Source organism: Nelumbo lutea, chromosome 1 (genome assembly GCF_056320005.1).
Source record: "Nelumbo lutea isolate HS-2025 chromosome 1, American lotus-T2T, whole genome shotgun sequence".
Lineage (NCBI taxonomy): Eukaryota > Viridiplantae > Streptophyta > Magnoliopsida > Proteales > Nelumbonaceae > Nelumbo > Nelumbo lutea.
Genome location: NC_142684.1, coordinates 2,860,069 through 2,884,183, shown reverse-complemented (window position 1 = coordinate 2,884,183; position 24,115 = coordinate 2,860,069). Strand labels below are relative to the sequence as shown.

At 39.4% G+C, this 24,115-nt stretch overlaps 1 protein-coding gene across 1 annotated transcript in view; it reads left to right on the top strand.

The window, feature by feature from the left end:
- LOC148873218 (eukaryotic translation initiation factor 3 subunit H) overlaps positions 1 to 23,787 on the top strand; it is a 29,918-nt gene extending 6,131 nt beyond the window's left edge. Inside the window, exons 5-12 of the mRNA XM_088963641.1 lie at positions 2,538 to 2,604; positions 6,855 to 6,988; positions 7,078 to 7,126; positions 7,726 to 7,797; positions 7,920 to 8,021; positions 8,106 to 8,173; positions 22,905 to 23,057; positions 23,502 to 23,787. Coding sequence (XP_088819767.1) covers positions 2,538 to 2,604; positions 6,855 to 6,988; positions 7,078 to 7,126; positions 7,726 to 7,797; positions 7,920 to 8,021; positions 8,106 to 8,173; positions 22,905 to 23,057; positions 23,502 to 23,559 — 703 coding nt within the window. The 3' untranslated portion in view covers positions 23,560 to 23,787. The remainder of the gene's footprint in view (positions 1 to 2,537; positions 2,605 to 6,854; positions 6,989 to 7,077; positions 7,127 to 7,725; positions 7,798 to 7,919; positions 8,022 to 8,105; positions 8,174 to 22,904; positions 23,058 to 23,501) is intronic.
- The last annotated feature ends 328 nt before the right edge of the window (positions 23,788 to 24,115 follow it).

The following is a 24,115-nucleotide window of genomic DNA, read 5'->3' as shown; positions in this document are numbered from 1 at the left end:
CCACTCTTTTATCTGTAAACGAGTTGATTTTTGTTTGTTTCTTGGAATTTGTTGCATTTGTTTACCATATCTTTGATATTTTCCACTGCGTGTTTTTTTTTTAGATTAATAGGGTACTGAAAAATTATTATCATGAGAGTCACATTAGTAGAGCCTTCTAGCTTTCATGGTATTATTTTTGTCTAACTTTGTTCTCCCTCTATTCCTTTTTTGGATCCATAACTGAAGTTTATTGATGATTAAAGGAATTAAGAAGTGAAAGTACAATGAAAGGGTTCCTGAGAAAAGAAAAGGCTCCATCCTGATAGAAAAATACAACTCAAAGTCTTTTCTTGTTATTAGAATGTTATTCTTTGTGCTTAATTTTTTGGCATGCTACCCTGGAAACCACAGTGATTGTGATGTTGTACCTAAGGCCTCGTTTGTTTTTCTGTACCCGGGTAATGTGCATACTTGGGCAAGTTAAATTTTGGTGTTAGTGTTCAGTTGTGTTTCCACTTACCCAGGTAAAGACAGAGTCGGGAGATGACTATTGGTTTTGGCGGGAGAGTATTGGTTACCTGGGGAACTGACTCTCTCTGGAGAGTTTGTTTTCCATGGAACCCATTATAGCAGCACTTGAATGCAGGAGAGTTGGTCAATTACCTGGTGGACCAACTTACCCCCCACGAGATACCGACTAACGAATGAGGCCTTTTCAATGTTTTCATCTCACTTTGTAGCAGTGTAGTTGCTTCTGTGTGCTTAACTTGTGCTATTCCCTTGCTAAAGTTGACTAGGGTTCTTTCTGACTATTAGAATACTAATGGGTCATCAGATGACAGCTGAATTGGCTGAACTAAATGGTTTGTTGCTTTGTCTTGTGGTAAGTTACCAAGGAGTTTCAAGGGTCCTATAGGTTGAAGTTGAAGTTGTGTTGATTATAATGCCCTCAAGTATTCTATTATTTAATTATTTATTAAAAGTATATATTTATTTTTTAATTTGTTTACTTGATAAAATACTACAAAATGCTTTACCTTCTTAAGAAAATTATTTTTCTTAATAAAAGCAAAACAAGTCATTCAGTTTGGCTAGTGGTTATCAAATCATCATCATCACCCAAGCCTTATCCCAACTATATGGGGTTGGCTACATGAATCCTGTTTTTTCCAGTCCATTTTGTTTGATGCTATATCCATTATTTAATTATTCACACTTAAATCATTCCTTATTACTTCTATTCATGTCCTTTTTGGTCTACTCTTTGCCCTTGCCATTCTAAGTGCTGAACCTTGGTAAAGGCCTATTGTAAATTTGATGTCTCTCCCATAGGTGTTCTGACATTGGTCGTTATGTCATCATACATATCCTTAGTTAGGTCTATATACCTATTTTGAATCCCTTTCTTTTCCCAAGACCTACCATATTAGCTCTCTTGTAAGTTGTAGTAAATCTATCATTTGCTTACTCTAGATCAATTAACACCATATGAAGATCTCTCTCTTTTTTTTTTCTCTTAACTTTTCTATCAATCTTCTCAAAAGAAAGATAGCTTCCATGGTTGATCTCCTTGGCATATACCCAAATTGATTCTCTGATATACTTGTTTCATGTCATACTCTTTGCTTAATTATTCTCTCCTAAAATTTGATAGTGTGGCTCATGAGCTGAATCCCTTGATAGTTATTATGACTTTATATATCTCCTTTGTTTTTAAATATAGGCACCGCATTACTCTGTCCTATCATCAGACATCTTTTCTTACATTATCTTATTGAATAGCTTAGTTAGCCATAATAAGCCTACCTCTCCTACACCTTCTCATAATTCATACTTTGGAATCCCATTGGGTCGTAATGCTTCTCTCTACTCCCATAATGTCTATCAACTTTGTACTCTTTCTAGTTAATGTTCCTAGATTCCAAGTGGCTAAATGAAGTTGTGTCTCTTAGGCTAGCTTTTCTACCTGGTCCTATACATAATTATATGGGAACCCTGAGTTCTTGCTTCTAGAATGTAGCTGTGTAGGTCTCTAAATTTGATATTATATTAATGGCAAGAAAGATTTTCACTTTGGTTCTTCATAGAAACTCATATAACTCTGAAGCTCACAAAACTATGCTGTTCATTTATTTATTTTTGGGTTGTATTTGGAGTTTATCTGTTTATGTCACTTGAACATGTTCCTTGGTGTAATTGACTGATAGCATGGTTAATTATTTTGTGAGCTTATTCGTATTTTTGTTTCCAAGTGCATTTAGTTGCGCTTGAAGCCTCTTATTATGTTACGAGGTTGCATAAAGAAAACTTGTATTTAAAGTATGGCTAGAATTTTATATCTTCAATCAACTCTTTTATTCCTTTATAAGCAAGAACTAATAACAGCAATTAAACAAGTCATTGCCCTTTTTATTTCAAGTCTTTTGACTCCCATTCTTTTCTTCCCATGTAAAGATTGGTGTTATTGATTAAAAAAGGTAAAGGCCAGTTGCACACTTGTTTTTATACTTGTGCCTTTGCAGTGATTGATTACCTCTATCATCCAAATTTGTCAGGTATCAGTCAACTTTGTTAGGATCTTTCCAGACGGTGGAGTTGATTGAGACATTTATGAATTACCAGGTGAAATGAAACTTGGACCTCTTATTTTTGATTTGGTAGTGCATTGCACATTTTCTATGTTAGAATTATTTTTACTGTTTTTCTAAGTTCTAGGTCAAGAACCAGTAATGCTAGAAAGAAAAACATATATAAGAGAAATCTGATCTGAGATCCTAATTGCTACCCACACGGATTTCTATTTGTTAATCCATTTATATGAATTATGATTTTAACACATAATGCCAATGACTTAGGTTTATTTGATGGCCTCTATTGGTGGCAAATTTTGTAGCAAAGGCAAAAAGTACTCCCTAATCTCTGCTTTGGTTGTTGTTTAGAATGTGGAGAAGGGAAAAACCAGCTCAAATCACCGAAGTGGCAGAAGCATAAACATGAAAGCAGAACTTGCATGTCATTTTAAGAAGAGTGTGATTGAAAGGGAAAGGGAAACAATCCATAAAAAAATGAAATAGGAAAGGGGAAAAAGAAAATGGTGTCAGATAGAAAGTGCTGTGGTATAATAATCTATAGCAGTAACAATTAAGAGAGACTATAACAGACATAAGTACATAAATATGTGGGGATATTCTATCTTTCATTACAGAGATTATATTTTATAGAGGGATGGGAATGCGTAAAACATAAAATAATTTAGAATAAGGAAAAGTAAGGAACAATAGGATAACCCATGGAAGAAATAATTTAAGATAAACTAGAGAAGATAAAGGTTAGACGATAAATGAAACAATCAAGCAAAATCGGTAGGGGTTAAAGAGAAAATGGTTGCTTATGCATTCTTTCTTGAATAATGAAAGTACTGCTATGAAAAATTTGCTGTTGTATTAATAAAAAAAAGTTTCTGTAGTATAAAGAACATGTATTTTTTACACATCTTATAAAAATGGTTCTTTCATGAACCTGGATTTTTAACCATGCTTGATGCTCTTGTTTAGATGTAATGCTTGCTATTTATGTTGCCTTTTATGCTTCCTATTTATGTTGCTTCTATTAGTTTATCATGTACAGTGAGACACTATATACAAGTCTTGCATCAAACCTAACTGAACTTGGTTGCCCTCTGCAAGTATCCATTCTAACTGTATGAAGTTTTATTGAAAGATTCCTATCATGTACTTGTTTTGCCTATATCAAATTAGCTTGTTGGCTTGGAACAGATTGGCCATTCGTGTGATTAATCCCTAAACCTTTTCTAATCAAACCAATCTCCACATTACTTCTAGCCCCACCCTAACCCTCCTAGACCCATCCTTGATTCATTTAAGTCATATGTAATTGGTGTCAGAGCAGCTAGTACTACAATTTGTTATCAGTGTGGGTGATCCTACATTCTTACATCAATTGGTATCAGAACTATTGGGTTCTACATCACCTATTGGTACAGGGGATTCTGCTATTGCTGAGGTCATGTTTAGGACCTTTAGGTTTTAGCTTATCCTTCTCCATTCAAGCTACTAGAGAAGCAAGGTGGTAGGAGATTTCCATGCGATTTTTTTGATGAATGGTGAAAATTTATACAAGTAAACAGTGGAGAAACCGCAAAGAGCAGTGCATGGTCAATGAGCTATAGCTATGATATAAAGGAAACACAGTCCATATAAACTGAAGCTTAACTTTGATGGTAGGTCATTGGGTAATTCAGGAAAGGCAGGAATAGGAGGTGTTTTTAGAAACCATGAAGCAGTGGTGGTGGCATTATTTTCAGGACCAATTGGCTTTGGAGATTCAGTACAAACTGAAGTGATGGCTCTCATACATGGATTAAGACTTGCTGTACAAGTTGGAGTAAGGGAATTAGAAATGGAAGGAGATTCTCAGTTAGTCATATCTTGGTCCAAGAATATCAGATTAGTTCCATGGAAATACAGACATGCTTTTAGGGAGACTGACACCTTGGCAAAGAGATTCAATTCCACTTTTGGGTGGATAAGAAGGTCTGCAAATGGAATGGCAGATGTATTGGCAAAGCAAGGAGCTGATAGAGATGGCTTGTTTTGGGCTAAATTGTAATCTGATGTACTTTTTTGAGAACTCTTTGTAACTGTAATCTGATAAGCTCCTAGGGGTGACATCCCTGTCATCATTTGTACTGTTACAACTTTATATTTTCTGCTGATAAAAAAATGCAGAAGGTATGGAAGATATTGGAGAAAAAGTAGAAGAAAAGAAAAGAATAAGTCTTAGGGTTCTTGGTTTTGAAGTCTTGGGGGTTCATTGTCGCATATATATGCACACAAAATGAATATTTTAGTTTAATAATGTCTGTTTTATAATTATAATCTCGAAAAATAAAGAATAAAAAAGTATTTTATAATAGGAAGTACAAAACTGCTTGGAAATTAGGTGAGCTGAGCCTCCAAGGGCGCCTTGTCGCCTATGTGCCCACCTAGGCGTCACCTTGACAACTATGTTTCTCAAAAAAAAACTTGCAAGATTTCTTTTTTCAATTTATAAAAACTAAATATTTTTCAAACTACTGATGCTGTAAATACCCCATGGTCATTTGCACCTCGTTGGCTGAGGAAAACCCTATTTTCCCTTGAGAACTTTACAAGGTGTAGATCTGGTCATGTTTCTCTCTTTTTTCACCTCCCCTCCAATCATGGATTCATGGACTACATCATATAGGAGGACCTGGAGGAGAAAAAATATGTGGAAGTAGGGAGGAATAAAAGATAGGGCTTTTGGTTATGTATGGGTTGTAGCTTAGTATTTGGTTATGTATCTAACTCAACAGAGGAAATTTGAAATTAAAGAAAAAAGGGGCACTTTATGTTTAGAAACAAGGGGTTAAGTGAAATGCACCTAAGTGCAAGGGGGTTAGGAGTGATCATGGGCCAGACCCATGCTGAGTTTTAACTTAACACCTATGATAAGATAGTTGGTCTGGGCCCAGCTTGGCCTGGACCTCAAGCTTTAAACATAAGCTCAGTCTGGGCTGGGCATTGAACCTATGCCTTTAAGGGTCTGTTTGGCACAGTCGGAATTGGAATCCCTTGGAACAGGAATCGGAATAGTGTATTTCCCTCACCTGTTTGGTTCAGATTGGAATCAGAAACAGAATTAGAATTGGCTGGAATTGATTCTCATTCAAGGGGAAGGGGAGGGAATGACCATTCCCTCAAATGGGGGAATGCCATTCCATGAGGAATGGGAATGGGATTCTGATTCCGCTCAACCAAACAGTCGGAATTGGAATGGATGGTTCTGATTCCGATTCCGGACCCCCATTCCCGCAAACTAAATGGACTAAATATATTGCTAGAGAATGACCCTGTACAAAGTCTGGGGCAACTACACCTATATATCCCTTTGTTTGAGATTCATTGTTTATCTGGTATTAACTAATTTGAGTTTCTTGTTAAACTTAAAAAAATAAATCAGGTTTAATTTGTATTTGACAATCTATTTTATCTAAAAGAATGGGACCACATCAATGGGAGTCTTGTATTTGAATTAGAAAGATTAATATGGGCCCCACACCTTTTGAAGTGATTACTTCTTATAAGTAGACATATGTTTGAAAGTAGAACTTTTTCTGAGAGTGGAGTTAACCACTCACATTTTTTAAGAGTGGGTAGACACTTGTTTGAGGAAGAATGCTTGTATTTGACAGTGGAAGCAGCCACTTATTGGATACTCTTTCTTGAAATGATAGGAGGTGCATACCTAAATGAATTGGCCCTGTTTCTCTCTTTTCCTTTCTTCATAATGGAGCACTATATTTGAGATGAAAAAATGAAGAGGTAGAGAGGAATAAAGAACTAAGGATAGGACATTGAAAACCCTTTTAAAACATTGTAAAAAGGTTTGTCCTTTGGCCATGGGTACAGGTATTATAGTCCAGGTGGCATGGCAGCCCTAGTGGGTGAGTACTTGGAACAAAATGTAGGTAGCAGTGGTACCCCTCTGATATAAAATGAATTCTAAGTTTCTAACCAGATAGTCATACAATTCATTGTGAACCTTGGTGTCTTTATCTTTAATCTGTCTCACATATCCTTATTCTTAATTAAGTAGTGTTTCGTTGATCCTTAATTCTGATTTGGAGTCAATGGTGTCATAATCCATGTTGGGTTTTAACCTTGTCTCATGAAGGGTGACATTGGTTTCTTTTGATGAAAATTCTTGGCTTCTTCACTTAGATGTTGCTGTAGTTCTTAAGAAGTTTGTAGTGCACATACATGTTTCGTTAATTCCTCTTGTGATTAATTAAGGGTTACTTATTTTTGTTTGATGTTTTACTATTGCAGGAGAATATAAGGCGGTGTGTGTGCATCATTTATGATCCAACACGGACAAATCAAGGAGTTTTAGCTCTCAAGGCCATGAAGCTCACAGATTCTTTCATGGATCTTTACCGTAATAATAACTTTACTGGAGAGAAGTATGGGCTTTTCTGGTTTCATAGTCTGTCTATAAAAGGGAACTTGCTATTTGGAATCTTATATGTTTTTTTTTTTTTTGCTTAAATAGGTTGAGGGAGAAAAATTTGTCATGGGTGGATATCTTTGAGGAAATACCTGTATGCTTCCAGGCCTCCTAATCGCTATTTTAAATAATTCACTAGAATTCTCTGCTTTGTGATTTAGAAAAAGAAGCTTGTTTCTACTTTCCATACGTGAAGATCTGTTCCCCATATAAGTGTCTATATTGAGCTTTTTCCAACTATATAGAATTTTCTGAGACATCCCATTACCTATATTTATTCATTTATTATACAATGCAATATATCTTTTTTTTGATAAATAACGGTAAAATATTTATTCAATGTAATATATTGTACAAGATTCGTAAGCTGGGCATCTTGTATCTTAATGCGTAATAGAGTATTGGAGCCTAAAAATCAACAACTAATCAGGTTGGATTCAGCATTTTATGATCTATACATTGATCTTGTCTGTGATTTATGGATGTTACTTGTACCTACAGTGGGCATGAAATGGTTCTCTTCATGATCCATAATCATTTATGTTATTAATCCATTCAACCAAAATTATTATTTGATACAACGCCAATTACTCAGAAGAATTAGATGTCTTGTCTCTTGTCTTTACTGGTTGTTAATATAATACCCTTGTTTTTATTGTCTATTTAGATGTTTATAGTTGTATTTCTGTACAGATTAAAGTTTCAAATTCTGCACTTATCAGTGCCTTCATGACAGAGCTGGAGGCCGAGACACCAGTTTCCCAGGTTTATTCTTTATTGTTCTCAATTAATCAAAATCTACCTGTATCTCCTTAGAGACATGCATGCATTTATATTTCTTTCTGCCACCCTGTTCTACTTACTTTGCCTCTGCTCTGCTGAGGCAGTGTGATTATGATCGTTTACAATTATCCACCGGTCCATTTTTGGAGAGGAATGTAGAATTTTTGATTGAATGCATGGATGATTTATCAATGGAACAGCAGAAAGTAAGTGCTTTCTCTGGCTTTGTATTATTTCTTTTTTGATATTATATCTTTTGTACTAACAAGAGAAACATTTTCCTCTCCTAGTTCCAATTTTACTATCGGAGTCTCTCCCGTCAACAAGCCCAACAGCAGGCATGGCTTCAAAAGAGAAGGTAATAAAATTGCATCTTTCTTGGCTTCCTCGTTAAGTCCAGGAACTTTTTTTAGGTAGGCCTGCTTTCATGTTCTTCTAGTACACAGTAAACGTGTAAATAAATAATTGACCTTTTTGTTTTGAGGGTTTCACATTGTATTCGCTACTCATATCAGACTATTAGTATTCCCACTCTTATACTGATAATCAGTGCTCCAATTATTTTTGTGGAGTATCTGCCCTCTCTTGATTTCTAGGGGTTATCATGGGCCTTGCCTAGCATCTTGTACAAGGGGTTTAGTGTAAGCCCAGCTCCTGCCTGGCCTGCACCCTGAGTGTGAAGTGTACATCTACATCTGGGCCTTTTGGGATAGGCTTAAAGAAGAGAGCGATGGGTAAATTAAGGAGTTGAAAATAGGAATAAAATAAAATTTCATTTATCAAAAAAATAGGAATAAAATTTTGGTGACCAGCTTATATAAAATTGTGGCCAAAATGTTGTTAAGAATAAGTGTAGCCTTCTTACCCAATGTAATAAATCAATCACAAGGAGACTTTATTCAAGGAAGTCAGATTACCGATCAAATTGTAACAGTGAATGAGTGTGGAGGATTTCAAGAGAAGGGGAGAGAGGAATTGTGTGCAATATGGATTGGGAAAAAGTTTATGATAAGGTTGATTGGTCTTTTTTGCTGGAAATGTTGAGGAGTTTTGGGTTTGGGGAGAGGTGGTGTGGTTGGATTGAAGGTTGCCTAAGAACTTGCCACTATTCAGTTTTAGTTAATGGAGTGGTTAGATACTTCTTTCCAGCTACTTGAGGGTTGAGACAAGGGGATCCTCTTTCTCTATTTCTATATTAATAGCTTGTGTGTTGAGTAGACGTATCTTGAGAGCTGATAGGTTGGATGTAATTAGAGGTTGGGGGGTTGGTAGGGAGGGCACTGTTGTAACTCATCTTCAGTTTACAGATGATACAATTATTTTTTGTGAGACTGGGGACCCCTGGAAGGCTTGGAACTTGAAAAGGGTGGCAAAATTGTTTGAACTCGTTTCTAAGTTGAAGATCAACTTTGAGAAGAGTAGTGTGGTGGGGCTAAACTTGGAGGAGTTGGTCAAAGTAGCAGAGTCCTTAGGTTGCCCTACATCTAGCTGGCCCTTGAAATACATAGGTATGCTTTTAGGAGCTAACCCAAGGGTAGGAAGGTTTTGGAATCTGGATGTGGAAAACTGTGCAAAAAATTGGCAGCTTGGAAGACAAACTTTCTTTTGGGGGTCGTATTACTTTGATAAAATCTACAATAGCAAATCTGCCAATCTATTTTTTTTGTCTCTAGGATGCCACATGGGGAGGTTTTTGAAATTAGAGAAGATAATGAGGGATTTTTTGTGGGAGCCTGGTGAAGGAAGAAAGCATCATTTGGTTAGGATGGAATTAGTGTGTAAAAGAAAGGAGCAAGGTGGCTTGGCTTTAGGTAATTTAGGAAAGAAACAACTCTATTGGGTAAGTGGTTGTGGAGATGGCCTTTGGAAAGGGAGAGGCTTTGGCATAAAGTTGTAGTAAGTATTCATGGATGTGTAAGTTATGGTTGCGACTTTGGTGTATCTTGGTAGGCTATGTTAAACTCTCATTGGAAGGCTATTCATAGCATTCTTCCCCAATTCCTAAGCCTGATTAAGTACAATGTGTGTACTGGAGATATTGTTCTGTTTTGTGAAGATGTTTGTATTGGAAACTCTACCCTCAAGGACTTTTTTCCTTGTATTCCTTATCTCTTTTTAAAAATGAACCCATTTAGGGGTTTGCCTCTTTTTTTGAGATCTTCTGAAGGGCTACACACGGGGGGTAGCCCATCCCCCAACCTAGGTGCAGGCGGGGTTCGATCCCAAGTCTCCACAATAACCAGCAGGAGACCTTACCAACCAGCTAGTTGGCACCTTTCCAAGGTTTGCATCATTCTCCTAGTCTTTTGGCTTAAGTTGGAACATGGGCTTTAGCCTTTTAGGAGAGACTTGAGAGACTTTGATCTTGACCAGGCTATCATGCTTCTCAAAATTCTTGATACTGTATACTTGGACACTTCTAAACCTAATGGTCAGATTTTCACCCCTTAACCCATTAGGCTTATTCGATCCCAAGTCTCCACAACAACCAGCAGGAGACCTTACCAACCAGCTAGTTGACACCTTGCCAAGGCTTGCATCATTCTCCTAGTCTTTTGGCTTAAGTTGGAACATGGGCTTTAGCCTTTTAGGAGAGACTTGAGAAACTTTGATCTTGACCAGGCTACCATGCTTCTCAAAATTCTTGATACTGTATGCTTGGACACTTCTAAACCTAATGGTCAGATTTTCACCCCTTAACCCATTAGGCTTATTTCCTTATGGTTCTTTTTCTCTTTGTTGTGCTCGGTTACTAACCTTTAGCCTTTCCATAATAAGGAATTTGGTCCAAACCCATCCCCTCTAAAGTGGGAGCTCTTTCTTGGGTTCTCTCTTGGAAAACTAAACATTTTGGACAATTTGCAAAAAAAGAGACCTAATCTTACCATCTCCCCTAACTTATCCTTTGCAAAGCAAATGGAGAAAGTTGCTACCACGTACTAATATCCTACCATTTTGTTGTAGGCTTTTGGAAAAAGCCTTTTGGTCTATTTGGTTGTAGGTGGACTGTTCTGTTGCAAATTAGCAGTCCACTTGACCCTATTACCTCTAGGTGGCCAAAGAGGAGAGGTAAAATCTTGTGGGGATGTGCTTGGGCTGCTCTAGTGTGGACAATTTGGAAGGAAAGAAATGCCAGAATTTTCAATGAAAAGGAGAGGGATGAGGCTTCCATTTGGTATTGCATAATCAACAGGGCTATAAACTGGGCTAAATCCTTGGAACTTTTCTCACACTTTTCATTTGATAATATTTGGAGGAATTGGGATTTGGTTGCAAAAATCTTAGTTGTGAAGGATAAGCCGATGGCAGTGTGGATACCCCTAGAAGAAGGTGTTATCAAGCTAAGCAAGCGGCTAGAGGATTGAAATAAAAAAGATGGAGTTCAGGTCGGTGACTACATGGAGAAGGCTGGAGGTTGAAGCTAAAAAGTACATGTTTGAAGCTTGCAGAAACAAGGGACAGGAGTGCTTGAAGATCAGAGAAGAGAAGAAGGCCACTATTTTCTTTGCAAGGATGCAATGTTTTGGTTGAAGGGTTTTGTGGATGCAGTTACGTATAGCAAGAAACAAGTCGGATGGAAAGGGCAGTTGAATAGGGGAAGGAAAGATTATGTAGCGGAGCTGAGAAACAGTGGAAAGGGGTGGTACGCAGCAGTTATAGAAAGTTTTGGGAAAAGTAACAGGAAGTACATGTTTTGGTGGAAGAGTTTTGCAGATAAGTTGCAAGAGTATCTGGTAGTGATGGAGAGGAATGAAAAGGTTCAACAAAAAATCTCAATAGAGAAAACAAAGGTGGGGGTGGGAGAGGGTGTTCAGGTTGGAAAGGGAGAGCAGAAAACTCAGAAGGTAGTGGAGGAATACTTTACGTTCTCTGTTAAGTCAAGTAATTTGGAGTTCGAAGTGGACAAGCAGGAATGGAGGAAAAAATTTGTGTTGACAACTAGGAGGAAGGTCACGGACTGGTAGCTAGTTGCAGAGGAGATAAGGAGGAAATTTAGCATTAGAGAATTCGTTCTTGTGATGCCTATCTGTGAAAATAGAGCTATTCTCGACACAGGGGAGGCGAAGATAGAACTTGTTGCTATTGGAATGAAGGAAGGTTTGATAGTTGTTGAAGAATGGTGCATGTCTTGTAATGAGCGAGACATTACTGTAGCTTGTTTTGGCATCAAGCTTCTTGGGGTGCTGTTCAACCTCTGGAACAAATTGTTCGTTGACAAAATAGTCCACACGATGGGTGGAGCAATGGAGGACTGCAGTCTCAGGGACCTGACGGCGGTCAAGGTAAAAATCCGAGGGATGAAGCCGGAGGAGGTTCCATAATTGGTAACTTTCTTCTCGGAGGGTTTCTAGAGGAAGATTTGGGTCCTAACGGAAGTGGAAGCATCACTGTGGAGAGGGTGTGTTCGAAGGAGGAAGAAGGTGACATGGATGAAGGCTGCTTACGTGGCAAAGCTTTAGTGGGAGGGGATGGGAAAGAACAGGGGGAAAATTTTAGGGAAGAGGAAGAGTCGGGCTTGAAAGGGGTTTTGGGCGGCCACATAAAAAAAGGAAATATTTCAAAAATTTTTTAAATGAAACATCAGGTGGTCGACGCATCGTATGCTGATGTGGGGAAGAAATTAAGCAGCCCGAGCCATCAAATGGTTCAATCTAAGCCGGTTGGAGTTATGGACGGGCTAATGGTTAAACTCGGGGTATTAACAGTGACCCATGTGATAACTTAATGCATCACGTGGGTTGGGGCAAAGATATGGGAAAGGGAAGGGGCGAGTCGAACAACTAACCAGGGGGGCGAGTTTATGACCCACGTGATAACTTAAAGCCTCACGATCGGGATAAGGGGATAGTTCGTGGGCCGATGGTAGACGAAGCCCGGTCTATCTTCTTCTAAAATGGTGTCTGTAGAGAGGAGAAAACTACAGTGGCGGAATGCGGCTATCAGTGAATTGCGGTGGGTACCTCACCGGAATCATGAAGCGTGTTGAAGATTAATTAGTTTTATGGTGTTTTTCTAAGTAGATGTTTTATGTTAGTTGTTAGATAGGAGGTGGGGACCACAATAGTTATGTGAGTCCAAATTTTGTTATGTTTTGAGTGTTGTATATGCTGTTTTATGTTTTGCCGCCCTGTAAGGGCATAGCTGTCTTTGTACTGTTCTATTATTTTAGTATAAATAATAAGTGAAGGGGGCGGCCGGATTATTGCTCTCTTTTTCTTTCAACTTCTCTTCTTCTCTTCTCTTCTTCTCTTCTTCTCCTTCTCTCTTCCTTCTCTCTTCAATAAACTACTTTCTTTCATATATATATTTTTTAATTCAGCAGATTTCTACTGGGTATCAGAGCATCGACTAGGGTTTCTTGAAGCATTCTCATGCAGCCCTAGATCAGCCGACTGCATGAAGTAATAAAGGGATGATCGATCTGCTATAGATTGCCCAGTTCTTGGAGTTTTTGGTGGGATCTAGACACCAGGAAGGTGATCTACTTTTCGGCATCAAAATCAGGAAGAACTGGAGTATGGTGAAGAGTCCCAGAAAAGTTGGACTCTTTGTTTTTGATATGATCTTGGGCGCCTAGGTATTGTTAGTTTTCTTTTGATTTTCTGAAGAGGGCGGTTTGGTTTATGAAATTTTCTAGGCCTCCCGGAGTGATCGATTCATGTCTCTCTCTGTTGGGAGGTGTGGGGAGGAGAGATTTCCCTCCAGCTAGGGTTTTCTTCTTTCGGAAGGGTTGGTTTTTCTGTGTGGTGTTAAATTATTTTTTAAAGGTCTCCAATCTATTTTTTTTCTTACTATTGAACTGTTTGAAGTAAAATGGAGAGTTGGAATACCGAAATGAAATCTACTGGTACTGTGGGACTGGGTGTTGGAGGTAGTAGTGATATTTTTGGGTCTGGGATCATTACTACAGTAAAACTTGATGGTACAAATTATTTGGAGTGGGCACAATCAGCTAAGATGGCTATTGGTGCCTGTGGAAAATTAAGGTATCTCACTAGGGAGGAGAAGAAACTTGATACAGACTCTTCCCGATGGGTGCACGAGAATTACATGGTAATGTCTTGGCTGTGTAATTCTATGTTACCTCATATTGCAAAAAATTTCCTATGGGCTAATACTGCTGAGGAGATTTGGGATGGAGTGACTGAAACCTACTCTTAGAAGCAAAATGAAGCCAGAGCCTATCAGTTAAGAAATCAGGTGATAAGTATAAAACAAGGAGAAAAACCTCTTGCTGTGTATTTCTCCATGCTGAAAGCCCTATGGCAAGAAATAGATCACTTAGAAATTGTGGTATGGGAAAGTGTAAATGATGCAACAACTTGTCACAAATTGGTAGAGAGAAATAGGGTTTTTGAGTTCTTGGTAGGGCTAAACCCTGAATTTGACATTGCTAGGCAGCAAATTCTTTCTAGGGAGGGTGTGACACTCTCTTAGGCCTATACTTTTGTCTCTGGAGCGGAGAGTAGGAGGAATGTAATGATGAGATAGCCTGAGATTGACCAGTCAGCTATGGTTGGTACAACAAAACCTAAGCCAAATCGAGACAAGGGGAGTAGTGAGACTAGAAGGGAAAATAAGGACTTGGTGTGTGATTATTGCAAGAAGCCTAAGCATACCAGGGACACTTGTTGGAAGCTTCATCCAAATCTTATGCCTGCTCGGATAAGAAACAAGAAGGGAAATGCAAATGTAGCCACTACAGGAGACTCTTCAGCCCTTCTCCCAAACTGATTGGGAATCCATTGCAGTAGCAGCAGTGAGAACAAAATTGGAGAGGTTTGGACAGCTTATGAGTAAGAAAGGTTCACCCAACTCTAGCATTCCAGATGGACAGCAGAATGCAGGAGCCAACTACACCACTTCCTTTGCACATACAGGTAGTTCATATGCAACTGCGAATCTCGCATCTACTTCAGTTAAGGAGGGACCTCCCTGGATTATTGACTCAGGAGCATCTGAGCATATGACTAATGCTCCTACCATTTTCAGTTCCTATCAGTTGTGCTCTGGTAGAGACAGTCTCTACAGCAGATGGTTCACATATGCCCATTGCTGGGAAGGGGACAGTTAGAGTGGCCAATGATATAACTCTGTCCTCTGTTTTACATGTCCCTAGACTTAATACCAACCTACTGTCTGTTAGTTCTTTGACAAAAAAATTGAATTGTTCTGTGACCTTTCTTCTTGGTAATTGTGTTTTGCAGGATCTGGAGTCAAAGAAGATGATTGGGAGTGGTCGTGAGGTGAATGGAATCTACCTTCTGGATGAGATTCCGAGACATCAGGGCCATCATGTTAGTAGCAGCAGTAGTAGTGGGTCAGAGTCAGTAAACCAGATTATGCTTTGGCACAATCGCTTGGGACATCTTCCTTTTAGTTCTTTGAAATGTTTTTTCCCAAAATTGTTTGAGTCTGTTCAATTATCTACTTTGGAGTGTGAGAGTTGTCAGTTAGGAAAGCATCGTAGACAGTCTTTTAAATCAAGTAATAAAAGAAGTACTTCTGCTTTTAATATTGTTCACACTGATGTATGGGGGGCCATATCAAATCCCTTCCATTGGAAGATTCCGTTACTTTCTCTTGTTTGTGGATGATTATACACGATATTCTTGGATATATATGATGAGATCACGTGATGAGGTTCCTAACTTAGTACGACAATTCCACCAGATGGTTCTCACACAATTTGCAGTGAGAACTAAGGTTTTTAGATAAGATAATGCCAGAGAGTACTTTGAGAAGGACCTAACCACGTATCTCTTAGAACATGGTGTAGTTCATCAGAGTAGTTGTGCATTGATATGGACGTGTTTATTGGGAAGAAATATCGCCGCCGGCAGCAGCAGTGAATTGGTGTTCTCATCAGATTCTAGCTAGTTACAGTCCATCTTATCTTATCTGTTTTCAATCCATCTTATCTTATCTGTTTTCAGTAAGGATTAGTAGGAAGTCTGATCTATCTTAGGGAGTCTTATCTATCTTAAGTAGGGAGTCTTATCTAGGGAGACTTATCTATCTTATCTGTAAGTGGTATAGATTAGCAGGGAGTTTTCCTACAATGAGGACTCTTGTAATCTCCTATTTAAGGAACTGAGAATATTGAATAAAATCATCGAAAATTTCAGTCAAGAAAGAGAGCAAAGGAGAGTTGGTGATCTCTTGAACAAATCACCTTTTAGGGCGGCAAGATAGGTTCTTCAAGAAAATGGAGGAACAAGGGAAAACAAGAGGTTTTCTCCGTGGACCGACCTATGACGAGATCCTATTTGTGGGCCCTTAACATGCATATACACCACAACAGAATGGAGTTGCTGAGAGGAAAAACAAACACATTGTGGAGGTGGCAAGGAGTCTTATGGTGTGTGCTTCAGTTCCTGTGCAGTTCTGGGGAGATGCAGTTCTTACAGCCGTACACGTGATTAACCGTGTTCCTTCACGGACTTTGGGGTTTAAGGTGCCATTTAGCCTCATTTTTCCAGACGGAGAGATATTTCATATACCTCTGAGGGTTTTTGGCTGTGTTTCTTTTGTTCACATTCTTGGCTTTCATCGCAAGTCGAGGAGCAGATTTGTCACTATGGATGTTACCTTTTTTGACTCCACATTCTTCTTCTCGAGTGGTTCTCCTCAGGGGGAGAGTTTTGGGGAGGAGAACTCACAACCTTTTCTCTTCCTGTTTCTGTGGTACCTCCGTCAGTTCAGCCAACATCTACATCAGTTCAGACACCACCTACACCATCAGTTCAGCCAGCACCTGCATCCATAGTTTCATTACCTGAGCCACTACAGGTAGCCTCACAGCAATATCAACGCCGACGGGTGATGGTTGACTCCGCACATTCTCGACCCATACCACTCTCTGTCAGTCCTTTTGAAACTCTAGATTTGACAGATACAATTCCAGGTATTCCTCTTGAGCCTGTTATGTTTTCTGATGATAATATCTTTGTCCCTAATACCATTGCTGCAGCTGATTCCATTGACGTTGACCTTCCCATTGCACTTCGTAAGGGGAAGAGAGAGTGTACAATCCACTGCATTTCACACCATCTTTCTTACAATGCCTTATCATCCTCCTACCGTGCTTTTCTTTCTTCCCTGGATTTTGTGTCTATACTTAGGAATGTTAGAGGCTCTCTCCAAACCTGAGTGGAAAACAACCATGCAAGATGAGATGGATGCTTTGGTCAAAGACCAAACTTGGGAAATAGTTGATCTCCCCCTAGACAAGGAGACAATTGGATGTCGATGGGTATTCGCAGTGAAGTATAAGGCCAATGGCAAGATAGAGAGATACAAGGCAAGGTTGGTAGCAAAAGGGTATACTCAGAACTATGGTGTTGATTATCTGGTAACCTTTGCACCAGTAGCTAAGATGAATTCAGTTCGTATTCTTTTATTTTTAGCAGCCACCTATGGCCCTTGTTCCAGCTTGATGTAAAAAATGCTTTCCTCAATGGTGACTTATAGGAGGAGGTATATATGGACATTCCAACAGGCTTTTATGAAAATGCTGTTTAAGGAAAGGTGAGCAAACTCAGAAAATCTCTGTATGGACTAAAACAGTCACTTAGGGCTTGGTTTGACAGGTTCAGAGGGGCACTCATCTGTTTTGGATACACACAGACACAGTCTGATCACACCCTCTTTGTGAAGAGGAGATTAAAGAGAGAGATGCTGGATACACACAGACTCAGAAAATCCCTTGTATGTGCTTCCAGTCAAGGTGGTGGGCTTTTAACGGGTTTGGAAAGGAGAGGGGAGGACTGTGAGGAGATGCTGGAAAGAAGGTATAGGAATGATAAAATTTTGGAAATTATTGAAAAAATCTTTAAGGAAGTTGAACAAGAGTTGAGACGGACGGGGATTTTAGAGGAGAGAAGAGGGGAAGGATCAGGTGGAGAGGAAGGAGAGGAGGGGAGAATTGGAGGGGATCTTGTAGAAAGGATAGCGGAGGAGGATTCTAAGAAAGGGGACATGTTAACAAAGTTTGTGGGGAAGTTGGGGTGTAGGTTGGAAGACTTGAATGTGCTAAAAGAAGGTCTGTTGCAGAGGAAGAAGGAGATTAGAACAAAGAAGAAAAAATTGAGTGAAGTTGAGAGATTGAAAAGAGATGTGGAAGGTGACAAGAAGTTCGAGGTAATAGGAGATAGAAGGAAAGGGGGAAGGTAGTGGGTAGGTGAAGAACAAAACTAAGAAAGAAGTGAGAATGAAGATACTTAGTTGGAATGTGAGGGGAATAGGAAGTGCGAGGAAAAGAGCGATGATAAAAGAGGTAATAAAGAGGTATGACCCAGACATTGTACTATTACAAGAGTCCAAGAGAATGGAGTTTAATAATAGATAGGCAAAGAGTGTATGGAAAGCTAGGGGGATTAATTGGGTGGTTGCTCCCTCGTGGAGTGCTTCAGGAGGGATAATAACAATGTGGAAGAGGGATGTGGTTGAAGGCTTAGAGGAATTGATTGGAAAATACTCAATTTCTATTAAGTTCAAACAACAAGAGGATGGCTATGTGTGGGTGCTCACAAATGTTTACAAACGAAATGATTAAAGAGAGAGAAAGGAGTTGTGGGAGGAATTGGCTGATGTTAGAGGGCTGTGGGATGGGCCCTGGTGTGTGGGTGGAGACTTCAATGTGGTCAGATACTTAGAGGAAACCACTAAGACTAATCAAAGGGTGACAACTAGCATGAGGAAGTTTAATAGGTTTGTGGATGCCTTTGAGCTCAAGGAGATACCCCTAGCCCATAAGACACTTACATGGTCCAATCTCCATTCTAGGCCCATCTGTTCCAAGTTGGATAGGTTCTTGTTCTCTTTGGATTGGGAAGAACATTGGGGAAGTGTGGCATCTAGAGCTCTCTCTAGGGTGACCTCTGATCATTGGCCCGTAGTAATATGTAAGGAGGAAAGGAGTGAAGGTCCTGCCCCATTTAGATTTGAAAATGTGGTTACTTCATCTTGGGTTTACCAAGAGAGGAAGGGAGTGGCGGTATGAGTGTGACCCAATGGTGGAATGGGAGGGGATGAGATTCCATAAGAAACTACAATTTTTGAAAGCAAAGATTAAGGAGTGGAATCTTTTGGAGTTTGGGAGGGTAGAAGAAAGAAAGAGAGCTCTGATGGACCAAATTGAAAGTTTGGACTCTAGAGAAGAAGGGGGAGAATTTGGAGAGGAAGACAATGAGCTTAGAAGAGACTTGAGAAGGTAGTTAGAGGACTGCCTACATAAGGAGGAAATAAGCTGGAGGCAAAAGTCTAGGTGTAAATGGTTGCAAGAGGGAGATAGAAAAATGACCTTCTATTGGTGTTTGAGGAGTTTCATAGGAGAGGGATTGTTAACCCAGGTGTGAACTCCACCTTTATAGCTTTGATTCCAAAAAAGAAAAATGCCTCCCACCCAAAGGACTTTAGGCTAATTAGTTTGGTAAATAGCTTGTACAAGATTATTGCAAAGGTGTTGTCTTTAAGACTGAAGGAGGTACTGCCAGACATCATTGGACAAAATCAAGGAGCCTTTGTGAGTGGAAGACAAATTACCGATTAAATCCTCATTGCTAATGAGAGTGTGGAGAGTTTCAAGAAGGACAAAAAGGAGGGAGTGGTTTGTAAGTTGGACCTGGAAAAGGCTTATGACTTGGTGGACTGTGAATTTTTGCAGAAAGTTATGACCAAATTTGGGTTTGGGGCTAGATGGTGTAAATGGATCATGGGTTGTGTTTGGAATTGTCATTATTCAGTGCTAGTGAGTGGGACAATGGCAGCCATTAGAGGTATAAGACAAGGGGACCCCCTTTCTCCATTGTTCGTTCTAATTGCTGATGTTTTGGGGAAGTTGATACATAGGGAAGATTCTAGGGGTCTTATTAGAGGTTGGAGAGTTGGAAGGGAGGAAACACCCCTCACTCACTTACAGTTTGCTGATGACACGATTTTGTTCTGTGAAGGAGGTAATGCGGGTCTCATCAGGAACATGAAGTTGGTGATACAACTCTTTGAGCAAATGTCAAATTTGAAGGTGAGCTTTGGGAAAAGCTGTGTAGTGGGTGTGAATTTGGAGGGAGAGATTAGGGAGAGTTTAGAAGTGCTAAGGTGTGAAGTCTCGGAATGGCCTTTGAATTACCATGGGTTGCCTTTAGGCGATAACCCTAAGAGAGAGAACTTTTGGAACCCGGTGGTGGAAAGATTTGAAAAGAGACTTGTCTCTTGGAAACAAAATTACCTCTCTCTTGGTGGAAGGACTACACTGATTAAGGCCACACTAGCAAACTTACCCATTTATTTCCTGTCTGTATTCAAAATCCCAATGAAGGTTTCTAGCAAGTTGGAGAGGATGATGAGAGATTTCCTTTGGGAGCCGGGAGAGGAGAAGAGGGATCATAGATTTAGTTGGGAGGTGATGACCAGGAGCAGAAAATTGTGGTGGTTTGGGGCTTGGGAACATTAGAAAAGGGAATATGGCTCTTTTGGGGAAGTGGTTGTGGAGATTTCCATTGGAGCAGGAGAAGCTTTGGACTAGAATAGTGGCAAGCATACATGGGCTGGAGAAAAATGGATGGGATGCTGGAATCTGAGATAGGACCATAAGCACCTCTCCTTGGAAATCCATTCATGTTCTGCTACCAGTTTTCTCCCCTCTTATCAGGTATGATTTGAATTCAGGTAACTCCATAAAATTTTGGGAACAAACTTGGGTGGGGACTGAACCTCTAAAAGACCAGTTTCCTTCTTTGTATGCTCTTTCAGATTTTAAGAATGAGGCAATATCTTCTTTCATCACCCCTTCCTCTTCTAGTTCTGGGCCTGGGTGGATCTGGGCCTGAGAAGGGCTTTGAGGGACTCAAATCTCGACAGTATTTTGAGCCGCCTCGAACTTCTTGATAATGTCTTCTTAGATCCCTCTAAGGTGGACTCTAGAATTTGGACCCCTACCCCCACTGGCTCTTTTTCTTGTACTTCATTCTTTAAAGTTTTAAGCCAGTCCACCAATCCTGTTACCCCCCCCCCCCTTTCCTTATTAATGAGGTTTTAACCCAGTCCACCAATCTTGTAGTTTTTGTTGGAAAGCCTTTCTGGAAAGAATTAACACTGGTGATTTGCTTCAAAATAAGAGACCCATTACTTGCCTGTCACCTCATTGGTGTGTTCTCTGCAAAGCGGAGGGAGAGACTGGTTTCCACTTACTGGTGTCTTGCCAATTTGCAAAGTCTATTTGGGAGTGGGCCTTTTCTCTCTTTGGGTGTATTTGGAACCCTCCATCAGACATGCATAGTCTTTTCTCCCCTTCTTTTTTCAAGTGGCGTGTGAAAAGAGGAAGGACTATGTGGAGAGGACTGAGGGCTGCAGTATGCTGGTCACTATGAGAAGAAAGAAATTCTAGGATTTTCTCAAAAGTCGAGAGAGGGGTTGAAAAACTGAGGGCTATAATTCATATTAGGGTTGTACAGTGGCTGAAATCCTTAGTGCTATTCACAGATTACACAGTGGATGACATGTTGAGGAAGTGGAGTGAAATTGCAAACTGTTCACAGATCAAATCAGTATTGAGTGTACCTTGGACCCCCCCCCCAGGGGGAACCCTGGACAGTCGGGGATTGGAGGTGTCTTCAGGGATGAGAATAGGGTCATTTTTGCCTTGTACTTAGGCCCAATTGGAGTGGGGGACTCCCTTAATGCTGAGATCTATGCAGTTATGGAAGGAATTCAGAAAGCTAAGGAGATGAATATCAGAAAACTCATAATTGAAAGGGAATTGGAGGTGGTGATAGGGTGGTTGAATAAAGATAATAGTAGCCTATGGAATTACAGTAATGAGATGAAAAAATTTAAGTGGCTGGTGAGGGAGATGGAAGTGAAGATGAGGTGGGTTCAAAGATCATCTAACTCTTTAGCTGATGGATTAGCTAAACAAGGGGTAGATAGGGATTCAATGTTTTGGGCTAAATTGTAATTTATTGTTTCTTCCTTTCCTCTCCTTTTTCTTTTCTTCTTGAGGGGTTCAAATTGTATTTGGAAGATAATAGTGTTTGTCTTCCTCTTTGTAATTATTTTCTTGCTGAATTAATGAAGTTGCTAATGAATTTGTTATTGATCAGAAAAAAAAGGTGTTGTCAAGCTAAACATTGATGGCTGTAGTCTAACAATCCGGGGGGGGGGGAGAGATTGCAAGAACCGATGTCAGCAGCTTGGTCCTAGGGTGGGCTTTGAGAAGGTTCAAATGGTTAACCACAAATCTAACAGTCAGAATTCAGTGGGAAAGGAGATCCACAAATGGGTTTGCTGATTGTCTAGCTATGCAAGGGGTGCATACGAATCCGTTATTTTGGGCTCATATGTAATTCAGTGGGAAGCAGTCATGTTGCACTCTTACTATTGATCTTCAATAAAATTTCTATAACTTGTCAAAAGAAATTTGGAAAGGTCCTATTGATGTTGAGGTCAAGGTAAGCATCACAATAGATAATAAACATATAATTCTGGACTGGGCCAATTAGTATTGAACCCAGACCTGGCCTGCAAATTTCTGGGGCCAGGCTTGGACTTAAAGCCTTAGGCTTGGAAACTTGCATGCCTTCCTGGATGGATTGTTCACCCCATTGATTTCTTTCCCAATATACTTTTTGTTTAAATTCAAAATAGTAAGGTGATCTGATTTTTATTTAATGGGTGGAATTTGTGTTTTCATTGGCTGGTTGGAAGTGATGTTACCGGTTGCAGCAGAAAATATGATTTTTCTAATTTGTGGCCTTTGTGCCAGCAGGTGTTGGATGGAGAATTGGATCAATTTCATAGTTTTTTTTTTTTTTTTTCTTTTCTTTTTTCTTCTTGCGTCTCTTCTAGATCTAGTACATTTACCCCTAGCATCCTACGGAGGTTGAAGAGAGACCACTTTTGCCAACTTGCCAACATTGTGTTATATGGGTCATTCATTTTTATTTATTAATTTTTTCTTTTTTGGTTTTATTTTTTCAAGGTTCACTCTTCAAATTATTTTGGATAGAACTTTAGCAGGTTTCCCTTTATAGAGCTTTTGGTTTACATTCAGTTCCTTTCTAATACCTTTTCCTTTTAAATTTTTACAGGGCAGAAAACATGGCACGTAAAGCTGCAGGAGAAGAACCATTGCCTGAGGAGGATCCTTCAAACCCCATCTTTAAGCCAGTTCCAGAGCCATCACGATTGGATAGCTTTCTAATAACAAATCAAATTGCTAACTATTGCAATCAAATCAATGGGTATGCTATATGCCTTCTACTGGCAGCTGGTTTTGTAACTTTAACTATGAAACATGTGGATTTTATGGTCATGCATACTGAAATAGATGGATTTTGAAGTTATCATCATCTGTTTTTCCATTCCGTTCCGTTTGGTGCCATGGATTTTGAAGTTATACCATAACTAAGTAAGGCTAAAGTATTGATGTGGCAATTTGTTAGGTATTTCAGAAATAGGGAGTTTACAGTTCTATTTCATCTGATTGCATGTGCATGTGTAAATGTGTATGCATTTTGAAGTTGGCTTAATTGTTCATATCTCTGTTGCTTTCATGTGGTACATGTAAACATTGTTTCTATTCATTTTCTTTTTTGATTGGTGTGGATGTTTTTTTCTTTTTTAATTATATCTTGCTAGAGGATGGTTGCAAATTGTTTATATGATTTGGAAATGGAAATTTGCAGGGTTGTGGGTCAGAGCTTCAACAGATTATATCTAATGAAGGCTTTGCATGAGAATTGACTGAAGCCAGCTAAAGCTCATGTAGAGGTATTAGTTTGATTTGGGGGGGGGGTACTTTTACAGACTGTTGTATTGTTGCTGGAAAACAGAAGAAAGTTGAGCCTTTTCAGCAATTTGATCCATTGTATGTTTTTAACAGATTTTATATACCAGTATTAGTAGGCAATTGAGTTTTTAGGAGACGATTTTTTGGCGAGTCATCACATAATTTTATTTCTCTGCACAAAATAATTGCTTCGAGTTCATCGGCGTCCTTGTTATTTATTTCTTAGTTCTTTTTAATATCATAAATCCATTTGTTTACACAACCTTCCCTGAGTTTTTCTTTTTTCATTTTTACTTTCTTAGGACTATACAATGGAGGTAGCCCTTCCCCCATCTCCTTACAGTCTGTTTGGTTGGTGTGGCCGAGAAGAGAAAATGGGAATATTCTTCTTAAATTCCCATTTTCATTCGTTTGTTTTGTGAGACGGACTGAAAAATAGTGTGACGCGGTTTCCCAAAACTTGGAACGCAGGGTCGCACTGAAACGGTGCGACCCCAGTGGGAAAGGAAA